This window comes from Myodes glareolus, chromosome 4 (assembly GCF_982192425.1).
Source record: "Myodes glareolus chromosome 4, mMyoGla1.1, whole genome shotgun sequence".
Taxonomy (NCBI): Eukaryota; Metazoa; Chordata; class Mammalia; order Rodentia; family Cricetidae; genus Myodes; species Myodes glareolus.
The window spans coordinates 26,178,243-26,198,936 of record NC_142029.1 but is presented as its reverse complement, the minus strand read 5'-3'; the positions used below and the strand labels follow the sequence as shown (position 1 = coordinate 26,198,936).

Here is a 20,694-nt window from a genome sequence, read left to right as displayed (position 1 = left end):
CCAATTGTTCTGGGAGATTTGCCTTTTGTTAGAACTATTAAGGATGAAGGCGGTCCTTGAGCCAACCCATCCATGGGTCCTCCAGAATACAAACTGATGCAGCCATTGTATACTCCGGCCAAGACTTTCTCCCCAAAGCATCCCTCAGGTCAAAACCAGAAGCAAGCCAGTAGCAACCAGATTCAGCACAAAGGGAAAACATGGCTGCCTGTTCCTACATCCAACTGGCAGGAAAAGACCTTCTTCATGTTGTAGGAGTCCTAGGTATTCCTTTTTCCCACTGAGGACATTTCAGTTATATATAACATGTTCACAGTTCCAAAAAATAAACCATATCCACCGAACTTCTGACTGGATGGGACCTTGTTTCAGCAGTAGCCACCCTGCAAGACTGACACAGGAGACAGGATGTGGGCTGAGGGGAGGGCACAGTTGGTGTAACTCTTTGGCACGTGTAGCTGGCTGTGTGGAAATAGTCATGGTACTTCTTAGCTCTCAAAGAGTCCAGTCTGGGCTGGCACGGTGACAAAGGGAGTAAAAGTGCTTGCTGTGTGTGTGTGCTTGGCAGGCTGAGTTCAATCCCCAAACCCCACAGTGGGAGGAGAGAGCCAGCTCCAGAAAGCTGTGCACCATAGTACATGTGTATCCACGCATGTACACACACAGTAGAAAGAAAAATAATTTTTAAAAGTCTGGTCCCTCAGACCTGGGAATGTAGCTCATTTGATAGTTTGCCTAGCGTTCATGAGGTCCTGAGTTCAATCTCCTGTGCCCATAAACCAGGCATGGTGCATGCGTCTAATCCAAGAGACAGGAGGGTCGGAAATTCAGGCGGTCTTCTACATATCTAATTAGAAGCCAGCCTGGCATACATTAGATTCTGTCTCAAGAAAACAGCAAGACAAGTCTCTTAACTCTAAGATGGGGGCAGAGGTCAGGGCTGTTCCTGGGTGAAGGGTCTCAGGGGCCTAATTCACAAAATGGGTGAGAAACAGGACCATGGAGCCAAATGCTCTCCCTGCCCACCCATCCCCAGTGGACATCAGGGAGTGTGGGTGAATCACTAAAGACAGAGCAGGAAGGAGACAGGACTCGTGGGGGTGGAGAAGAGAATGCACTTCCTGCTTATTCTAGTTAGCGTCTTACCAAAATGTAATGTGAAATTATAAACATGTCTCAGCTGAAGACCAAAGAAAATTGATGAACTCCTGCCCAGAGAAGGGTGGTGCAGACCCAGAAGTGATGCGTTAGGCAGTATGGAACAGTGACCCGTGTCCATCCACTGCGTGGACTGGGGCTGAGGGACAAGCCAAAAGCAATGTCCGTCTACACCATGCATCTTTTGAAGCTTCTTTACCCTTACTTCATGTTTTATTTATAACACAAATCATGCGTGCAGCACAGGACCCAAATAGACTCACTTCATCTAAAGATGTAGCCTAAAAGGCAATTTCTGAAGTATGAGGACCCTGGAGATGTAGCTCCGTGGTAGAGTGTTTGCCTCATGTATGCAAGACTCTGGGTCCCTTCCCCAGTACAAGGGGCAGGGATGAGAAGTAATGAACTTAGATGCCAGTCATCCTTGAGTATCTACTGTGAGTTGTCCATGTTTCATATAGATGAATTATTTACTTCCACTGGTCCTACCTCCTGGGCAGGAGGGAATGAAGGATGAGTCACTGCAAAAATAAGGGTGTGATTCCCAAACGACGAAAACGTAAGATAAAAATGAAAGACGCCTCTTTCCGCTCTCTTTTCCCCCTCCCTCGCCTGATGGGACTCGAGTTTCTGAAGTCTGAAATGTATCAGAGTAGAGTCAGGGGTCTCAAGTTCCCTCCTGAATGTGGGAAGTGGACAGCAAGGAACCCACCCCAGGCGTATCCTTGCCCAACTGTTCTCTGGCTTTAAATGGTGGTCCTTGCAGACAGCCAGCAACAGGAAAATGCCACTAGAAGATAATTAGACCTCTCTTGAAGCTGTTAAACAGCCCCGGTGAGGACAACCCCAACTTCAGCTACAGACAGCCAGACTACCCAGAAGAGACAGGGCTAAGAGTTGGTGGTGACCCAGCCAGTAGCCTTTCCAGTAGAGGAGACCAGAAAAAGGGACCTGGCACCCAAGATTGAGAGTCAGTGACCAACTTCACTAGGTGGTATTTTCTACGTGTGCTAACCATCTTCCCAGAGCCAGTGTAAGTAAGAGGACTTCTTGATATAAAGCCGTGTTTACAGACGTCTTAATGTCGTATGGCTTCATGTCAGAAACTGGTTCTCTAGTTCTCTGTGCAGCTGAGGATGGCTTTGAACTTGTGATCCTCCCACCTCCACCTCATGAATGCTAGGGTTACAAGTGTATACCTCCACATCCAGTTTGTGCAGCACTGGGTCTCAGACTCAGGGCCTTGTACATGTTAGACAAGCACTCTGCTAACTGAGCTACATCCCTAGCCCTCACTTCCGTTACTGTGTCCTGGCTGAGCTCTGGAACTTTCAAGGGCTTCTTTTGAACGAAGCCATTGAGTCCTTCAACTGCCATGGATCACATGTGTTCTCCTGCCTGGTTCTGTGCAGGAGAAACAGAAACTGAATGCAGCCTTAAGGAGATCACAGGACGGTGAGCGAGCCTAACCGCCCTGTGCTTCCCAGAGTGTTCCTAACCACCTCTCATAGAAATAAGAGCCTCATCCCGACCTGCTGCCACAGTCTGCATCCTCAACCAGGTCTGTAGGTAACTCTGGTGAGCCTGTGGCTTCTCAAGGGCATTGCCTTCTCTTCATGTCAGTAATCGCGAGGCAGCCATGTGCATGTGCATGAGATCATTCATGCTTTTTATTTTTTAATTAAGTTTATTTAGTCAGTTCTGGGAGTAGGGGTGTAACACAGCTTTAAGGAGTTGGCTCCTCTTCCCCCATATGGTTCCAGGGATCAAACGCAGGTCGTCAGGCATGGCAGCAAGCTCTGTGAGCCATCTCTCCAATCCCAGTCATGCTCTTCAAGGGATGAGTTTTAACAGTCGTGAAAGCTTTCTGTGATCCCGTGCTGGGGAAAATAACTCAGGAGTAAGCATCTCACAGTCTTTCGTTTTCCAAAGATAGAGACAGGTCCGGCCATCCTGGTCGGGTCAGAAAAGGGTCTCAGTTAAAGAGAAAAGGGCCCATCGTGGTGGTGCATGCCTGTAATCCCAGCACACAGGAGTCCGTGACAGAGGCAGGCAGATCTCTGAGTTCAAGGTCAGCCTGGTCTACAGAGTGAATTCTAGGACAACCAAGGTTACACCGAGAAACCCTGCCTCAGAAAACCAAATAAATTAAATAAGTAAATAAAATAGAGAGGAAAGTGACCACTCAGCCTTCTGTAGAGGAGACAGGGATGAAGCTTTGCTGAGGGAAGCAGGCCTGAGCAATCATGGTGCCTGCTCTGCAGGTTCTGCGCTGGCGTTCCCCGGCTGCTCTCCACATGGCTGCTCTTCCCGCTCTGAGAGAGGCCGTTCTCAGAACACACCTTACATATATAGGCTGTGATACTTTTCATATAGGATAGCCCTTCAGAGAACAAACCTTTCTCCTCTTTTTACCACATGCCCAAAAGCTGTGTTCTCCTTCCCTTTTTACTGCCCTACCCTCCCTTCAAGTCTCCATCCTGCCTGCTGGTAGGCACCAGAGCCCATAGGCAAACCACCAGCCAGGTCGCCGTCTGCGGGAGATCCCGCGGTCTGTGAGGCCGCAGGATAGCTGGTTCTCGTGGCTCACGGTGGGTGTTTTCTCCCAGCGGTAACCTTGGCTTACAGAGAGATGTGGAACCAGAGCTCACTAAGGGATCTTGCATCCGCCTTTCTTGGAGGAGCTCTTCGTGTCTGGGCTGGAGCACCAGAAAATAAGACTGTGTACTGTGTACTATGTCTGTGTTCAAGTCCAGAGATGTGATGGAAAGAAAAGTAAATGTGGGGGAAATTAAAATGGTTGCCATTGTTAAAAAAAAAATCTCTGGGTGCCAAAAATACTTCCAAGTTGGATATTTAAGTGTGTGGTTTTTTTAATTAAAAAAAATTAAAGTCAAAGCCTCCAGGGTAGCAGAAGACAGGGAAAGGGCATTCCAATCAGATGTGACCAAGATTCTTGTGTGGAGGCTTGGGCTTGGGTTACAAGGGAATTCCGTTTTCTTGAGACTTAAGTCAGAATCTCATGATGGGCATTCTGCTGCTGTCATACGAGCTTGGACTTTGAGGCTTGAAGCAAGAGTCTGGGAGACTTGGGGTGCTACCACAGGCTTCCATTTCCTCGTCAGCAAAGTGGGGAAAGTGGTCCCTTTGGTGATTCCCCTGATGCCTTAGTCTGTTCTGTGCTTCACTTTCTTTGGCAGAGGGAATTTTCAGAAAATCTCCAGTCATTCGTATATATATGTGTGTGTGTGTGTGTGTGTGTGTGTATACATATATCATATATATTCATGTGTATTTCTATGTCTCCATATAAACCTGAGGTCATGTATTTGGGGCCAATGCATACAAGTCGACTTTATGCCAGTGTCTTCTAATAAGTCGTTTTTACATTGCGGGAAACAAGTCCTAGACCCTTCTAACCCCAAAATGAGTCCACAAAACTGAGTTGCTTTCTGTCCAGAATACTCTTTGAAAAAGGCATTTTTCAGAAATAAGAAGCATGCACACCAGTCTCCCTGGGAACCTACAGCACGCTGTTCACACCCTCACCTCCACTTTTAGTGCATTCGGCTTTTATTTTGAAGAGTGTGTGTTGTAAAAATAATCATGATCTGTATTTGGAGTATATGGAGCTAGGGGTCAAGGACATCAGTTAGTAAAGTACTTGCTATGTAAGCATGAGGACCAGAGTTAATCCCCAGATCCCACAAAAAAAAAAAAAAAAAAAAAAAAAAAAAAAAGGCCAGGCACAGTGGTACATGCTTGCCCTTGTAATCCTAGCATTGAGGAAGTAGAGATGAGATTCTTGGCACTTGCCTGCCAGTCCAGCCAAACTAATAAGATTCAGGCCAATGAAAGAGCGTGGCTCAAAGTCGGGGGATCATCCCCAAAGTGTGACTTCCAATGTGTTTTTCTGCCTTATACATGGAGAGAGGTGGGAAAGAGAGGGAAGAATGGTATCTGTAGTGTCTAAAGTTCCAAACAGACCATTTTCAGGTTGATTGGGACTATCATTTTCTCATGGTGCCCTCAGGGGTGACACAATCTGACAGGCATACACAAATTTGAATTCAGAGAGATGTAGGTTTAGATTCTGGTTCCGATTCATCATGCCGCCACACGACCATAGGCCTACCATCTTTCACCTGGAAGAAATGCTGTCTTGATTTCTCTTACCCCACTGAGTATCCTGTGGTTGCTATGTAGCTGTCTGTGCCCAGTCACCTCATTAAAACCTAGGCTTTCTCAACATAAAAATGTAAAGTTCATTTCAGTAAATGGTTGGCCAGATAGTAGATCCCCAGAAATGTCTTGTTGTTACTCAGCATTGCAAATACACTTAATGCCACTGAATTATATACATAAGATTATTAGTGGGATAAATTTCACTCTGCTTTCAGTATACAGACAGAGAGAAGCATTGCTATATCTGACCATTGTCTTCTAAATGTCCCAAGGTATCACCTACATCGTCAACAGTTTATGAACCAAGGACAGTCAAACCATACTGACCTAGAGTCACACAGAATGTTAACCCAATAGACCTCAGAAGTCCTCTGTTCTGCTACCCAAAAGTGTGTGCTCCATCCTACCCAGCCTGGGACCACCATCTTTATACTTGCCTGTTTTCCCCCAAAGTATCCCCCCCATCTTCCTGGGTGGTTTTGGTATCGGGGGTGTGGTGGTGATGAAATAAGATCTACCTGGTGCCTGAAATCTGCCTAGTGGTGTCTAGGGCTCATCCTGAGGTGGAGCCCTGCTTGGGCATCAAGGTAACTGAACAAGTACGATCTTGAGACAACCTTGTTTGTTCTTTGGCTCCCATTTACAATGTGGCTGACTTACAACTCAGCCACAGAAATGTCAATCCTGAGTTGCTTTTGTTTTCACCCAAGCAAAATTGGACTTTCTAGAACTAATAACTGTCTTCCCTTATTTTCAAAACCATTTTTTGAGCTTGAGGTTCTGGCCAAGTATGTCAGCACTCATTCTTTTGACTTGGATAATTGATTACTTTGAGTTGGGTTATTGATATTTCTGGAGCATTCTGAGCATCTCACTGTGAATTTCCATGACTGTGATCTGGAGAAGTAGTTTGTCTCAGACTTTTCTGATTTAAAATGTATATAGAATGTCACTACTAACAGCTTTTGCTTTCTAGTGGAAAGGGAGGGGAGGCAGCAGATGGAGAGGCCTCCCTGCCCTGGGTGTGGCTTGTCAACAAAAAGCAATAGACACCCGAAGAGCCAGGTGATCAAGCAGTAAGTAGTTTGGCAGAAAGAGCCCCCTGTGGCTGCACATCGCATTTGACTTGGTTTTCTTTCCATTATAGCAAGCAGACGAGACCCTGGATTTTGAAGAACAGATCTTAGAAGCCGCTAAATCCATTGCTGCTGCCACAAGTGCCCTGGTCAAATCAGCCTCAGCAGCCCAGAGGGAGCTGGTGGCCCAAGGCAAGGTGGGTAAACCTGGGTGGCCAAGCCATAGGCATCATGGAGGGAGAGCCACTGAGCCATAGAGGAGAAATGTTTGCTTGAAAAGGAGCTGTGTGTTGGATCCTGTTGCTGGGATACAAGTCTTCCCCACCACTGAAAACTGTGCTTAAATTCCATCAGCTGAGTGAATGCTTTAGCTCCTAGGGATCTCATCTGCTTCTCATTAGGGAAAACATCCCACTCCAGGCAGTGATTAGGGCCTGAAAGAGACACTTAGAGTCCCACTGCATATTAGGCTGTTTAAACTGTCAGCATTTCCTGGTGAACAACCTGGTAAGTGCCATAGTCAGGGGCTCTATAATCCCACTTCCCAACTCCGAATGCCTCCGCTTGGTTTTAGAACCATCAAATGAATGCTGGTTGGCTTAGCAGTTAGTGCCTTCCTAAGCCTGTGGCTCATACAACCCATCTAGACTTAACTCTGAGATTCCCTCCATCCATATCATTGCCGTTAATCCAATCCACACATTTTATGCACAGGCATAAAAATATCACTGCTTTTCAATATTTAAAATGTGTCACGTGTCCTGTTGTTCCCATACATGGGATCATCCTATCCAGGCTGGATCTTGCTTAGAGCCTCCCAAATACAGAGGCTCTCCAGAAACCTCCTGAGTTGTAGTTCTGAGGATGACTCGGTCACTTGTGCGCATGGTACGAGGCCTTTGTTGACCATAGTCAAAGCGTTGGGTCGTGTTGTAGAAAACAGAGAGCTCTGCCTGACCAGTGACTGTTCAGCTTCTGTCAGGAAGTTTTGAGCATGTTGGCCTAAAGTACATGCTTGCTCTTCTTCTAAACCATCATGTGATATGTCACGCAAGATCACTGGATCTTCCCGCCCAAGGATGCAGGCTGACCCCTGGGCTTCTCAGTGAATCCCTGTAGGTCCTGCCTGTGCTCATCTTGCTGCACATTTTCATCAACTTGTTGTTGACTGGCCAACCTATAGAGACACAGATAGATCACTGATGTATTCAGCTTCCTTCAGCCGTAGTAAAAGATGACAGATTGCTATATGCTAGACAGATATGCCTGAGAATCTATTTTGAATGTAGTATGTCTCCTGTCCTCCATGGCACTCGGTTTGTTCAGGCATTTAAAAAGTTGGGAAAGGAAGTTCAGCTGATCTTAGGGGAGCTATAGAATTATATGAGGGTCTTGGGGATTTGTCTGACACTCAGGAGAGTGTCCCCAATTGATAGATCCTCAATCTTGTTTTCAAACTGTGGTGCTCATCTCTTACTTCCTGCAGCAATACCCTGGAGATCTGGACAGCAAATCTCTCATCTGCTGTGATTTTTAAAGCAAAAACAGAGATGGGATTCTTTCCCCAAGCCTCTTGTTCTCTCCACTATTGAGAAAATTTCCTTAGAACTAGGGTCTGCCCTCATTTGCATAGAGAGAAATACACCACCCTTTAACATCTCCTCTGCCAGAATCTCACACCATGGCTGTCAGGGTGTGAGCAGAAGAGATTTAAATTGCTCTTGACCCTTGAAGAAGGAGGCCTTAGTGTGTATAGCAAAAGAAAGGTAACAGAGCAAGTCAGCCTCAACGAGAGCCCTAAATCATCATTGCCTGGAAATGTGCCATCCAGCAGTCAAAGGGGAACCATTTGGAGCATTGTCCTTTGTGTATATAAGGCCAGGCAATACCAGCCAGCAGATGCTTACCCAATGGATCTGTGGCTGGGATCCCATGAGAGAAATGGTTGAACCATTCCAAAGTCAGTGCTCTTGGTGAGGGTAACCAGACAGTGCCATATGTCTGGTTTCAGGGCACAAGAGGGTCCGGGGTGACTGCAGCTCACCTTGCTCATGGCAGACTTCCCTTCTCTGTTCAACAGGTGGGCTCCATCCCTGCCAATGCTGCTGACGATGGACAGTGGTCACAGGGGCTGATCTCTGCCGTGAGTCACCTTTTCCTTCCTCTTCATTTGCTTTGTGGGTTCCCCAAGGGAGGTTTGGGCCTTGGGTCACTTCTCTGTTGACTGTCCTCAGGCCCGGATGGTGGCAGCAGCAACCAGCAGTCTCTGTGAGGCGGCCAATGCCTCTGTTCAGGGACATGCCAGCGAGGAAAAGCTCATCTCATCTGCCAAGCAGGTGGCGGCTTCGACCGCTCAGCTGCTGGTGGCCTGCAAGGTGAAGGCCGACCAGGATTCAGAGGCCATGAAGCGGCTACAGGTAATGGTCACTGATGCTGGTGGGAAAATACTCCTGTTGGAGCGGGTAAGTGTCGCCAAAGGGGACCGTCTCACTTCCTTGGCATGACCCACCAGGCTTTCCATCCACCAGCTCTGTCTGTCTCCAGCTTCATCCTCTGCCATTTGCATCCGTGTAGCCCACAACCACTGCCCACCACATCCACACAGCACCTGGGCCTTCTGGGCTGGTGCCTGTGGACCGACACTCACCAGAATGGTCTGGCTTCTCACCAGCCCAATCCAGCAAACTCCTGCTCCTGTGACTGAATTCAAAGTCACCTCTTTTGGGAAACTCTTCCTGACTCCCTCCTCTGTCCCGCCAGAGCCCCTGGCCTGGCCACTCTTACGGTCCCTATCCCATGATACCTCTGTATTTTTCTGTGTCACAGCTGTATCTCAGGTACCCCATCTTCATGATACCTGACTCAGAGGAGGCCCTCAGGTAGTGTTTACTCAAGCAGAGAGAGAATGCCCAGAGGGGATTTCAGAAAGTTGCTAAGATTTCCTTCCCGGAACCTAGAAAGTATGTTTATAACTATCAGGTTCTTCAATATACATACACATTGTTCTGATGGTTTAACATTGTTTGAGGGTTGTAAAGATGGCTCAGTGGGTAAAGGTGTTTGCTGCCAAGCCTAATGACCTGAGTTCAACCCCAGAATCTACGGAGTGGGAGGTGAGAACTGACTCCCACAAGTTCTCTTCAGACACGGCATGTGTGCGTGCGCGCACGCACATACATTTTGCATATATACATATATATGTAGTTTAAAATAAAAACTGTTTTAAACACAATGAATGGAACATTTGAATGAGAAACAAAATTGCATTGCCTCAGTGCCCTCATACACAAAATGTTTGTTTTCCGTTCCTCTTGTCATCTACATGAGATGATTGTGTCTGCTTGTGGTCATAGCAAGATACATCTGCTTCTCTGTTGCATACGTATCATCATACACATTTTTCCTTGAGGTGGAGACTCCATTCTTCATGGGTCTCATTTTTTTAGTGATTGCATGGTTTTGCATCAGCTGATTACGCCAGTTTCCCCCATACTTCAGACATTGTATTTGTTTCCAGCTTTCTAGAGTTTTACTGTGATAAGTGTTATTATATAGATCGTTGGTATTGCTTCCAGAATCTGATATATACACCATGAACGAAACCATAAAGGGCAGAAAGTCTAGATGCTTCTTATAGACTTAGAAGTCTCCTATGATTTTTAAAATACTTTTTTTCCCCTCTTGGATGTGAGACTCCTAAGTATGGGAAATGCTCTGAGGAAACCACTTAAGTTAGAGGCCAGGGTTTGAGGGTTAGGGATATGGCTGTCCAGCAGAGTGCTTGCCTAGCATGAATTCAGCCTTGGGTTCAGTCCCTCATACCACATAAAACAGGGTTGGTGTGTGAACCTGTGAGAGCAGACCTGGGGAGGTGGAAGCTGAAAGATCAGGTGTTCAAAGTCATGGCTGTCCCTTAGACCTGGACTCTTGACTCTGAGAGAGATGGGCAAGGAGCATAGGAGGTTTAGTGACTCTTTGAACACCACTGAAAGATAATTCCAAACCGCAGCTGGCAGAAGACAGTTTCATAGGGCCCTGCTCCCTGAATGTTAAGAGAAACCAGGGGGCTGAGGAGATGGCTCTGTGGGTAAGGTGCTTGCGTGTACAGGCATGAGGATTTGAATTCCATTCCAACCATCACATAAAAGCCAGACACAGTGGCTTGTGCCTGCAATCCCGGTATAAAGAAGGCAGAAACCGGCAGATCCCTGGGCTCACTGGCCAGCCAACTGACAACTATGTGCATGCACACGTGTGTACTCAAGCACACAGAAGAATAAACTAGAATGGACAGAAGTCTGTAATACAAAGATAGAGACTTCTGTTGACAGGCTTTCCTAGATCTGTCTCCATCAGTCACTTCATCCTTGTTCATAAAGCACAAACCTAGCTGTGACTTCAAGTCTATCCATAAAGTCCGCTACTCATAAGACTTAGCCCCCCACAACAGCGGATACCCCGGGCTTGTACATGTGTAGCCCCCCACTCCCTCTGGAAGCCTTCAGTAAATTCCCAACTCGGAGCAGCCTCTGTAGCAGGTTCTGAGGGCACAAAGAGTTTAATTATTAATAATTGCCCCTGTCCTCAAGTTGTTACTGCCCAGAATAGAGTTGTCCCAGTGATGGTAAGGACGGTAACAAAGTCAGCAGAGAATGCCCAAGGACCTCGATAAGGGAACGTGAGCATTGCCCTGACCTGCGGGAAATCTGAAATTTGGACCAAGACTTCAAATACATGGGAAGTTAGGGCCACGGGGCAGCGGTTTTCCAGACTAAGGGGGCAGCCCCTGCATGGACTTCTTTCGCAAGCATAAGCTGCTAGCTGTGTGTCATGGTTCCCCTCCAGAGCATGTGCTCGGGCAGGGAAGTAGCTCAGTCAGTAACGCGCTCACTTTCTAAGGATGAGGCTCCGAACTTGATCCCCAGAGCCCACGTAAGAAAGCTGAGTGTAGCAGCGTCTGTTTGTAATTCCAGGGCTGGAAAGGCAGAAACAAAAGCATCCCCAGGGCTCACCAACAAGCCAGTCTAACCTAATTGGTGAGCTTCCGACCACTGAGAGGCCCTGTCTTGAAGGAAGTAGGTGGCATTCCTGAGGTTCTCTGGTTTCCATATCTACACACATGCACCCCATATAAACACATGCATAAACGCATTTTTTTTTTTAAGAAAAAAAAAAAGCTTATGTGGTCAGTGCTGGAGGAGTTGATGTGTAGACAGATGATGGGTATTCGCTGGCTCCAGAAAACTTCTGTGTTAGGACTTGGTCTCGTGAACTTCATGTCTGTTCTTGCCAGGCCCGTGTGCTGTTGCTAATGATGTCCTGTGTGTCTTGTTCCCTCTCTAGGCAGCAGGAAACGCTGTGAAAAGAGCTTCAGACAATCTTGTCCGTGCAGCCCAGAAGGCAGCATTCGGCAAAGCTGACGATGATGATGTTGTCGTGAAAACAAAGTTCGTGGGAGGCATTGCTCAGGTGAGTGGCTAAACCCATGGTAACGTGCAGCTGCCAGACAGTCGGCTAAACAGTGCCTTACGTAGGCTGCAAGGTCCTTTCTTCTTATGAAGCCGTTTAGGAAAGGCGTGATGTTTCTGCCATGTTTGAGACCCAGACTGCACCTTATCCTCCCTCCCTAGATGTTGCCCCTGGCAACTGGGTCCAAGGTGGCTTAATTACCAACCTCAGTGTCCCATCTGCCAGGAAGAAGGAAAAGAGCAAGCGCTGGAACTTACAAACCTCACTTCCTCTCCCATACTGTTGGTCAGTACCTAGTCACACGAGAGGATGGGACATGGGTTCTTTTCCGGGTAGCCATGCATCTAGCTAAAATCCAGCTTTTCTGTCACAGAGAAAGAAAGGAACAGACTAGCCTAGAGTAGCGCAGGATGTCTTTGGGACTGCCGTCCTGGCCGGCCTCCACTGTATCAGTGAGCTAGTACTCCTCAATCTCGACCCTAGAAGCATGAAATGCGTACATTCTGTCCTCTGTGTCTATCCACAACTCTCGTATCCTGGGATTTAACCAATAGCGGCTTGAAGATATTCAGGAAAAACTGCAGCTGTACGGAACGTAGACAGGCTGCTTTTCTAGTCATTCTTTAAACGATAGTTTGGCTGCTATGTGTATGGTGTTCGCATTATATTCAGTCCTGTAAATCACCTGGAGATTGTTTAAAATATGCACAAGGGAGTTAACGAGATGGCTTAGTTGGTGAAATGCTTGCCATTCATGCATGAAGACATGTGTTTGATCTCCAAATCCTATGTTTTTAAAAAGAATAGATGTGGTGTGCACATATGTAATGCCAATGCTGAGGAGGCAGAGACAGGCAGTCTAGTTCCAGATAAAACTGAGAGACACTGTCCAGCATCAAGGTGGACGGCTCCCTGAGGAACAACAGTCACAGTTGACCTCTGGCCTCCACATACACACACACTGATGCACATGTGTACCTATACACACATGAACCTGCATATATGTGTATGCATGCATATACTCACTAAATAACTAATTAAAATAGGAGGAGATACATAGGTTATATGCAAATACTGTGCCGTTTTATATCAAGGACTTAATCCTCCATGGATTCGGGGATCTAGTCAGAGTCCAGGAATCCATTCCTGTCAGAGACTAAAAGGCAACTCTATATGAAGGCTACCTAGTAGTTGAGGGTCCTAGCTTTAGCTTCCTGCACACCTGAGCTCCATCCTTCTCTACCAGCTGAGTACTGCCATGGCCCACCCCTCAGCCTCAGACCCCTCACTGTACATAGGGGGCTTTCACAGGCTTGCCATAAAGGGGTTGCTAATCAAGTATAGACACCAGGCCTGGTATGGATGCAGGAGATGTTTGCTGCTAAGTCCCTACCTGCCCAAAAATTAGCTTGTTTGTTTGTTTGTTTGTTTGTTTGTTTCTGATCAGCTGGGTCTCAAAACCAAACCGTGCTGTAGAGCTTAGCTCAGAGCTAAGAATGCTGTTCCTGGCCAATATCGTGGCTCAGCAAGTAAAGACGCTTGTAGGGTAAAGGCATTTGCCACCAGGCCTGGAGACCTGAGTTCAATCCCCAGGACCCACGTGCTGCACATCGAGAACTGATTTCTGCACGTTGTCCTCTGACCTCTGCACGTGTGCTGTGGCACCTGCACACACATGCAACACACACAAAATAAATAAATGGTTTCTTTTAAAAAGAATGTTCTTTTGTATGCATCATTGGAGGGGGCCGGGGAAGACAGAGCCAGCAAAGCTTCCCATCCCATCCCATCTTACTCCTGTTTCCCACCAGATCATCGCAGCCCAGGAGGAAATGCTAAAGAAAGAGCGAGAGCTGGAGGAAGCCCGGAAGAAGCTGGCCCAGATCCGCCAGCAGCAGTATAAATTCCTACCCACCGAGCTGAGGGAGGATGAGGGCTAGTGCCTGCCCACGATGGCGAGCCCCAGGAGGTGGTGCCAGCCCCCACCCCCCAGCAAGAACTGGACAGAGCAGTGCTCCCAACAGCCGGGCACTTCCTGGAAACTGCTGGCCCTCCACCTGGAGTCTCTTTTTCTCACTCCTCGGTCCTGTTACCGCCGACTGCATGATCATGACCTCACGGTACAGTGTCCCACCACAGCCCCTCCAGCTCCCCTCGTGCCTCGCTTTATCTCAGGAGAGAGGGGCGCGCATTTCATGGACTGTTACCAAAAAGAGAGAAGTCAGTATTATGTCGTTCTCAGACACCTTGGTCTTTGTCCTCCAAGACTGCTCCAGGGCCTCTGTGACATCGCCACACCAGGAAAGGAACAACAGCAACAATGATGGCTCACGGGACTCTTCAGTATCGCGGACACAGATATTCTCTCGCTAGAGAGAAGACAGAAGCTGGAGTCGGACACTGTTAGGAAAGCCAGAAACGCTCCCAGGTGGACTCTGGGTCTGGCGTCACAGAGGTCCTTGTAAGTTTGGAGCACTGATTTGCCCACGGGGGTGAAGAACCCCTGCCCCGTTTGCACGCTTTTCTTGTCTCAGTGTGTAAGCTACTTGTACAATCTACACCCATCTTGTATTCTTGTGACCCAGAAAAAATGGAAGTTATTTTATTTTTTTTCTCTTTCCGTAACCCAAAGGGCAGAGTTGTGGAAAGTGGTCAGGGTTTAGGTGGGCAGGGGCCCGAATAAAATCCTGGGCTCCTTACTCTGCAAGGCTGTTTTGGTTCATGCAAATGAACGCACACAAACTGTGTCCCTGATGGGTCTCAGCGCAGCGCCCCCTGGAGGAAAAATCAAGAGGGACTTAGTTGATAACGGAAAAGCCCCGTTATCAGCTCCTGTGCTCTTTAGGAGGGTCCAAGTTCAAGATGGAAAGCTGTCTGTTTAGAACTTTCACTGCTCTTCCATCCCCAAGGATACATTTCCGACCCTGTATCTTACTACATTATAGCTCCCTGAGTTTACATTTGACCTGCGCCCCTACCTAAGATGGTGGGTGAAGGATGAATGGCCTATGACCAAGGGCCTAATACCAAGCAAGCCCCAGCAGATTTCAATGAATTCATGAAGGGAAAATCAGAGTTAGTAGAGCTACGCTGGGGCTGTAGCTCGGCTGGTAGAGTGTTTGCCTGGCTAGCTGGCACAAACACTGACGGAAACACAGTTTCCATCGCTGACATCACCTAAACTCGGTGTGGTGGCACATGTCTACAACCCCAGCCCTGGGGAGATGAAGGCAGGAGAATCCTTGGCTACACAGTAAGTTACAGACCAGCCTTGGCCACATGAGACCTTGTCTCCAAAAGGGGCAAAAAAGTAACAGACGCATATGGTTTTCAAGACTGATGGCTGTTGAAGGCAGGCGCTCCCCTCCCCTAATGATCTGATGCCAGTACTATGGTGTGTGTTACACTCAGCACCTAGAGGAAATACTGGTACTCTGTTAAAAAAAAAAAAAAGAGTTGCCCTTCAACCTAGCCAGGAGAGTCTTCTCTGGCGGTCTACCCTGTGCCGCAGTTTTAAAATATAATTACATTCAGCAGCTTCCCGGATGTATAGGGACTTATGAGTGCCCCCCCATGATTCTTTTCAGACAGGTAGAAGGATATACAGAGTGGGGTGTGGGTGGGAAGCTAATGGAGAGCACATATGGAGGGAATGAGGGTGTGCAGGCTTCAGATCCAGTAGAGGAGGATGCCGGGGAGCCCTGGGTGCTCATGGGAAAGCAGATGGTCTTGCTCACCGTCTTCAGTGGAACTCTTCATGTCTCTGCCAGGGGCTGTCCAAAGCTATTAAGTCAGACCCAAAAGTTCACGATCAAGATGGGATAATGACCTCACGCAGTAGGACAGGAGGCCGTCCTGCAGCCAGCTCACCCTCCTTCCTGTAGGGTATGCTTCTAGGCAGAGTTCTCTGTCCTTGCCCCGGGGTTGTTAAAAACCTTCACAGAAGTGAATACTGGAGGAAAATCTCTAACAAATGAAAAGCAGAGGGCTGTCCTTTCTGGCTGTGAGGAGTGTTTCAGGAGAACAGGAGTCTGCCCTCCTGTCTGTACCCGTGTGTCGCTCGAAACTTTGTGGGGAGGACCCAGGCATCACCTGCCGTGGTCCTGTCTCACCTGTCCCTTGCTTGTCCATGCCGCGTCCATGTTTGTGAAAGTCCTTGTGGCTGGCTGGTCTCTCCTCATTCATAAAATGGACGAAATGCTGGACTATGGCCATTACTTGATAAATGCTGCTGGTGGTGTCCTCGGGCACCGAGGGGACTTCTGACTCCTAAGGCAGAAAGAATACAGATGCAGTGAGTTGCATTTTGGAATAGTTTCAAAGAAAAGTGGTCTGAGGCCCGGAGCATAAAACATATCCCTCTGTGAGGGAACAGGGCTAGGTACGCAGATGAGCGCTCTCCTACCTCTATCCGCAGAGAGAAGCTGCTGTTGGGTTTGGAATTCTTAGGCTGATCTATCTGTCCAGAATTTCCATTTTTGATGATCAAAAGAGAGATGTGTCCGGTGACTGGGGAATCGCATCTAGCTTGCTTCTTTGGATCGGGATGCAAAAGACATGTTTGTTCAGACAGCCCTGGGTAGGTAGCACTTCCACTGGCCAGTTGGGGGTAGTCTTGGAAGTCATTAGAAACAGATACTTAAGACCTAGCCAGGCTGCCAGTTGTCGCTGTGGTTTTCAGAGGCAGCTGCCCAGGCTCCCGTCTGTGCACAGCCTTTCATGGCGTATACACTTAATCCAGAAAAGCCCCTAAGCTGCTCACCAGAGTCATCTGCTTGTCTTCTGCATACTCTATAACTAAAGCCAACCCCTCACTTGTTGAAAACAGTATAACCAGGTGTGGTGGCATAGATTTATAATCCCAACACTTGGAAGGTGGAGGCAGGAGGATCACAAGTTTAAGGCCAGCCTGGGCTGTCTCAGAAAACCAAAGGCTAGTGGGTGTAACTTGGGGTTAGAATGGTTGCCTAATAAGCGCAAGGCCCTGGGTTCATTCCCAGTAGCACACATGCAAAGTATAGCCAAATTATACCACTACCTAAAAGAATGTATTCCTCTCCCCCCTCCCCACCACCTCCTAAGTGACTCCAGAACCAAAACCTCATGAAGGAACCAGGGTAGAGGTGCCAAGACCAGCTCTCTGCTCCCCCTCTTTCCTCTCTGGCAAGTGATTCCCCCAAATCTCCCTGAGCTCTGCAGTTGCAGGCTATGGCAGCACCTCTGGGATGTCTGGTTAAGATCCTAGCAGAGATTGCCCATGGGCTCTGCTCTGACCCCTAGAGGACACAAGCACTCTGCAACCAAGGGGAAAGATGCTTCTAAGAGATTTAGCAATGCAAGGAATCCGAAGGAAAAGTTCACTTTCAGGCTGAGAGGCAATAGTCCCCAGAGTCTTGAAAGCCAGAGGTCTTGGTGGCACAGGTCTTACCTCTCCACCGAGTCCCTCCCAGAGGGTCATCTGCTAGGGAGGGCACCCTCTGCAAACCCCCAACACCACTGCTCCGCTGCTCTGAGTTTGTGCCTGGTGTGTTGAGGTTATGGTCATTGGGAATGAGCGTGAAGACGGACCTTCTGCTTGTCTGCAAATGCCGTGAAGAGCTGACGCTTTTCTGTGAAGTGGGCTGGCTTTTATCTGGTCTCCCTGGAACCCAGCTCCCTGCCTACCAGGAAGCAACAACATGCAAACCCTTCTACAGCTGTGCCCACTAGAAGACAAGAAAGAGAAGCTCTGCCCTTGTCATAATGTTTAATCACATAAATTAATTTATCTAATCACATAAATTATTTTTTTTATTCATCAGAAATAAACTTTTAAAGGAATGAACTTGTGTGAAAGTTTAATGGCAATGGGAAGGAGACAAAAAAGAGGGAAGAGAGTGTCTTCATCTTGGGGAAGATATTCTTCCTTAAGCCAACCATCTCCATAGTAACCAAAGATGGGGGAGTGTATGAGAGTAAGAGATAAGACCAGTAGTCAACCAGAAAGCCACAGGGTGTCACCCAGTTCTGTTCTGCTTTGCTGACACCAGAAGCTAGCTCGAATAGGAAGGTGTTGTTTCTTCTTCACTTTGAAAGAATTAGGCTTCCTGAGCAGGTAGCTTGGCCTTTTGCATGTCACTGGAAGACAGAACACCTAAATACCGAAGGGTACATATGGGACACTTGGCCTAGAGACCCACCACAGAAAGATTAGGTTCATTTGTGACAGCTGAGACCAAAAATGTCACCTCCAGCCTTCCTTCCTGTTTGAGGGGGTGGATCCTTGGCCAAGACTCCTTGTTGTCGGGACAGCCAGATTTAGAAAAATATGAAGCATTCCTAATCTACAAGATGGGGTTGTCCAAGAATTGCCATAGCAACCAAAAGTGATGTTGGGATGGCCATCAACTATTAAGAGGACTCTTTTAAAGTCACGCTCGCTAAGTCAATCGATAAGAAAGGTTTCATATCTCCAACTTAGTAAGAACGACAAAGGGGTTAGTTAGGGCTGACCACCACACAAACAGAAGTGAGGAGTCTGAGGCAGACCAGGAGATGGGGTGAGAGTCTCCTGAGTGTCAGCCCTGTGTTGCCAGACATACCTCAGGGCTCAGCCGTCCAGGAGAGGCTGGTGTCTGGCCATTCTTCGTAGGGACAGCCCAAGACTCAGTCAGGCTGGAGGTATCTGGGTGAGGTTGACTGCTGCCTATCAAAACTCACATCCTCTGTGCACAAAATCAACTCTGGTCAAAAGCCAACAAGGACCACACCTGCGAACCCCAGCACCTACTGTGCCCAGGACATTGGAGCCCAACCCACAGTCCCAGAGATGGCCATAATTCAGAGAATACAAACACTTGACCCAGAGAAATGGGAAATAGGGCACTGCTTTGAATATAGGAAAGGCTTCCCAAAAGAGGCCACAATATAGGGACCATGAAAGTAACCCTTGACCCAGAACTGTGGGGAAACAGGTTCTCGCTCTGAAGGGAAAGGCTGGTTTCTATGCACTGGAGTTTCACGGTAAAGGGGTGATGCCTCAAGCGGTAGGGTTGTGAGTGTGATGGCCTGGGTTTAATGACACAGTGACTTAGAGGAACAAGGAACAATTTAGTGAGTCCAGGACTTGGCAAGGTCCAGAGAGGAGGGTCCCAGAGCTCTCCAAGGAGGGGATGTAATGGGGGGAGGGAACTACCACCCATGAGGACAGGGAAGCAGATGTTAGGGAGCTCGTACTCTATTACCCCCATTTATTCCTTGTAGCAAGACACCGGTAGTCTATCCCCACTTAGTAGATCTAAGGCCAAACCACAGAGGAGCTGGGTAACTATCCCAAGTCTACAAAGCTAATAGAGCTGGGATTTCCCAGCTACTCTGCTAAGGTCACCCACTAACAAAGGACAAAGTTTCCAAGTTGGTTTTTCCAAACTCATGGTTTGTTTGTTTGTTTGTTTGTTTGAAGACCTTTTAAAGTCTTAATTTGATAATTTCCTACGGTATATATTTTTAAAGATTTATTTATGTTTTTATTTCTATGCATATAAGTGTTTTGTCTGTGGGTGTGTATTTCTGCCACATTAATGCCTGGTACCTGCAGAGGTCAGAAGATGCCACTGGATCCCAAGGAACTGAAGTTACAGATGGTTGTGAACCACTCATTTGGTGTTGGAAACCAAACCTCAGTTCTCTGGAAGAGCAGCCAGTGCTCTTAGCCACAGCCTCTCTCCAGTCCTTTTACAGCTCCCATACCCCAAGTCCCCTGAGATCCTCTCCCATTCCTACCCACCCACCTTGATGTTCTTTTTTTTTCCCACTTGATTAGAAAAGACTCCAAAAAATTCAGAACTTGATTCGTGTTGAACATCTGCTCCTGAACATGGGGCCTGAAGTGTGGGGGATATACCCAGGCACTCCACTGAAGAAAATCATTTCCTCCCAGCTCCTGTCATTTGTGAATAGCTTCTTGGCTAGGGTTGGAACTTTGTGCTCATTTGTCCTCTGTCCTGCTGGTATTTTGTCTGGCTTGAGCTTGTGTAGATCTTATGTGTGTTAGTATAGTCTCTGCGAGGTCATGTATGTGTCTGCTCTTGCTTTGTCTGGAATATCATTAGCCACATCTAGTTCTTACAGTCATCCCACCCCTCTTCTTCACAGGTCCCCGAGCCTCGAGAGGCAGGATGTGATAGACATCTCATTCAGGGTTGACATTCCAAAGCATCTGCACACTGTCCAGTTATGGGTCTCTGTGTTTATTACCATCTACTGCAAAGAGAAGATTCTCCAGTGAGAGTTAATAGTAGTATGGCATTAGAAGTTCTTTTATTGCTATCTTCATTTTGTAGAATAATAATAGTAGGTTTTCCCATGGGCCCATGATCCATCTAGTTTCAGGTTCTTGGTCTCATCAATACTGTCAGGCATGAGTTCCATCTCATGGAGTGGGCCTTAAATCCAATCAAAAAGTGGTTGGTCACTCCCCTAACGCTTGTACCACTCTTGTACCAATAGGCTCTTTCGCAGGCAGGTCAGTGCTGTAGCTCATAGGGTTCGTAACTGGGTAAGATTGTTGATTGCTTTTCCCCAGTGGTGTGTATAGCACCCACCTGTAGCTCCATGAATGCCAGCCAGTAGAGGAAAAGCTTCCAAATGAGTGCTGACTAGATTTCTCCATGTTATATGCCATAAGGATTTGGTGTCTTGAGCAGTAGGTCTTACTGTCAAGTTGTAGATGGTAACCACAGCATTGACAATAGCCTGTAGTGCTTAGGGTGTGTGTCTATGGGATTCCTTTGATCAATAAAACAAAAAGATGTAACCTACTCCTGGT

At 47.5% G+C, this 20,694-nt stretch overlaps 1 protein-coding gene across 8 annotated transcripts in view; it reads left to right on the top strand.

The window, feature by feature from the left end:
* Tln2 (talin 2) overlaps nucleotides 1–14,587 on the top strand; it is a 406,415-nt gene extending 391,828 nt beyond the window's left edge. For 6 of the 8 annotated variants that reach the window (XM_087905346.1, XM_087905348.1, XM_087905342.1 and 3 more), the window contains 5 exons: nucleotides 6,491–6,616; nucleotides 8,500–8,562; nucleotides 8,654–8,881; nucleotides 11,763–11,888; nucleotides 13,700–14,587. In XM_087905346.1, the coding sequence (XP_087761472.1) occupies nucleotides 6,491–6,616; nucleotides 8,500–8,562; nucleotides 8,654–8,881; nucleotides 11,763–11,888; nucleotides 13,700–13,828 (672 nt within the window). In that variant the 3' untranslated portion in view covers nucleotides 13,829–14,587. The remainder of the gene's footprint in view (nucleotides 1–6,490; nucleotides 6,617–8,499; nucleotides 8,563–8,653; nucleotides 8,882–11,762; nucleotides 11,889–13,699) is intronic. The other 2 variants (XM_087905349.1, XM_087905347.1) reach the window with 1 other exon arrangement.
* The last annotated feature ends 6,107 nt before the right edge of the window (nucleotides 14,588–20,694 follow it).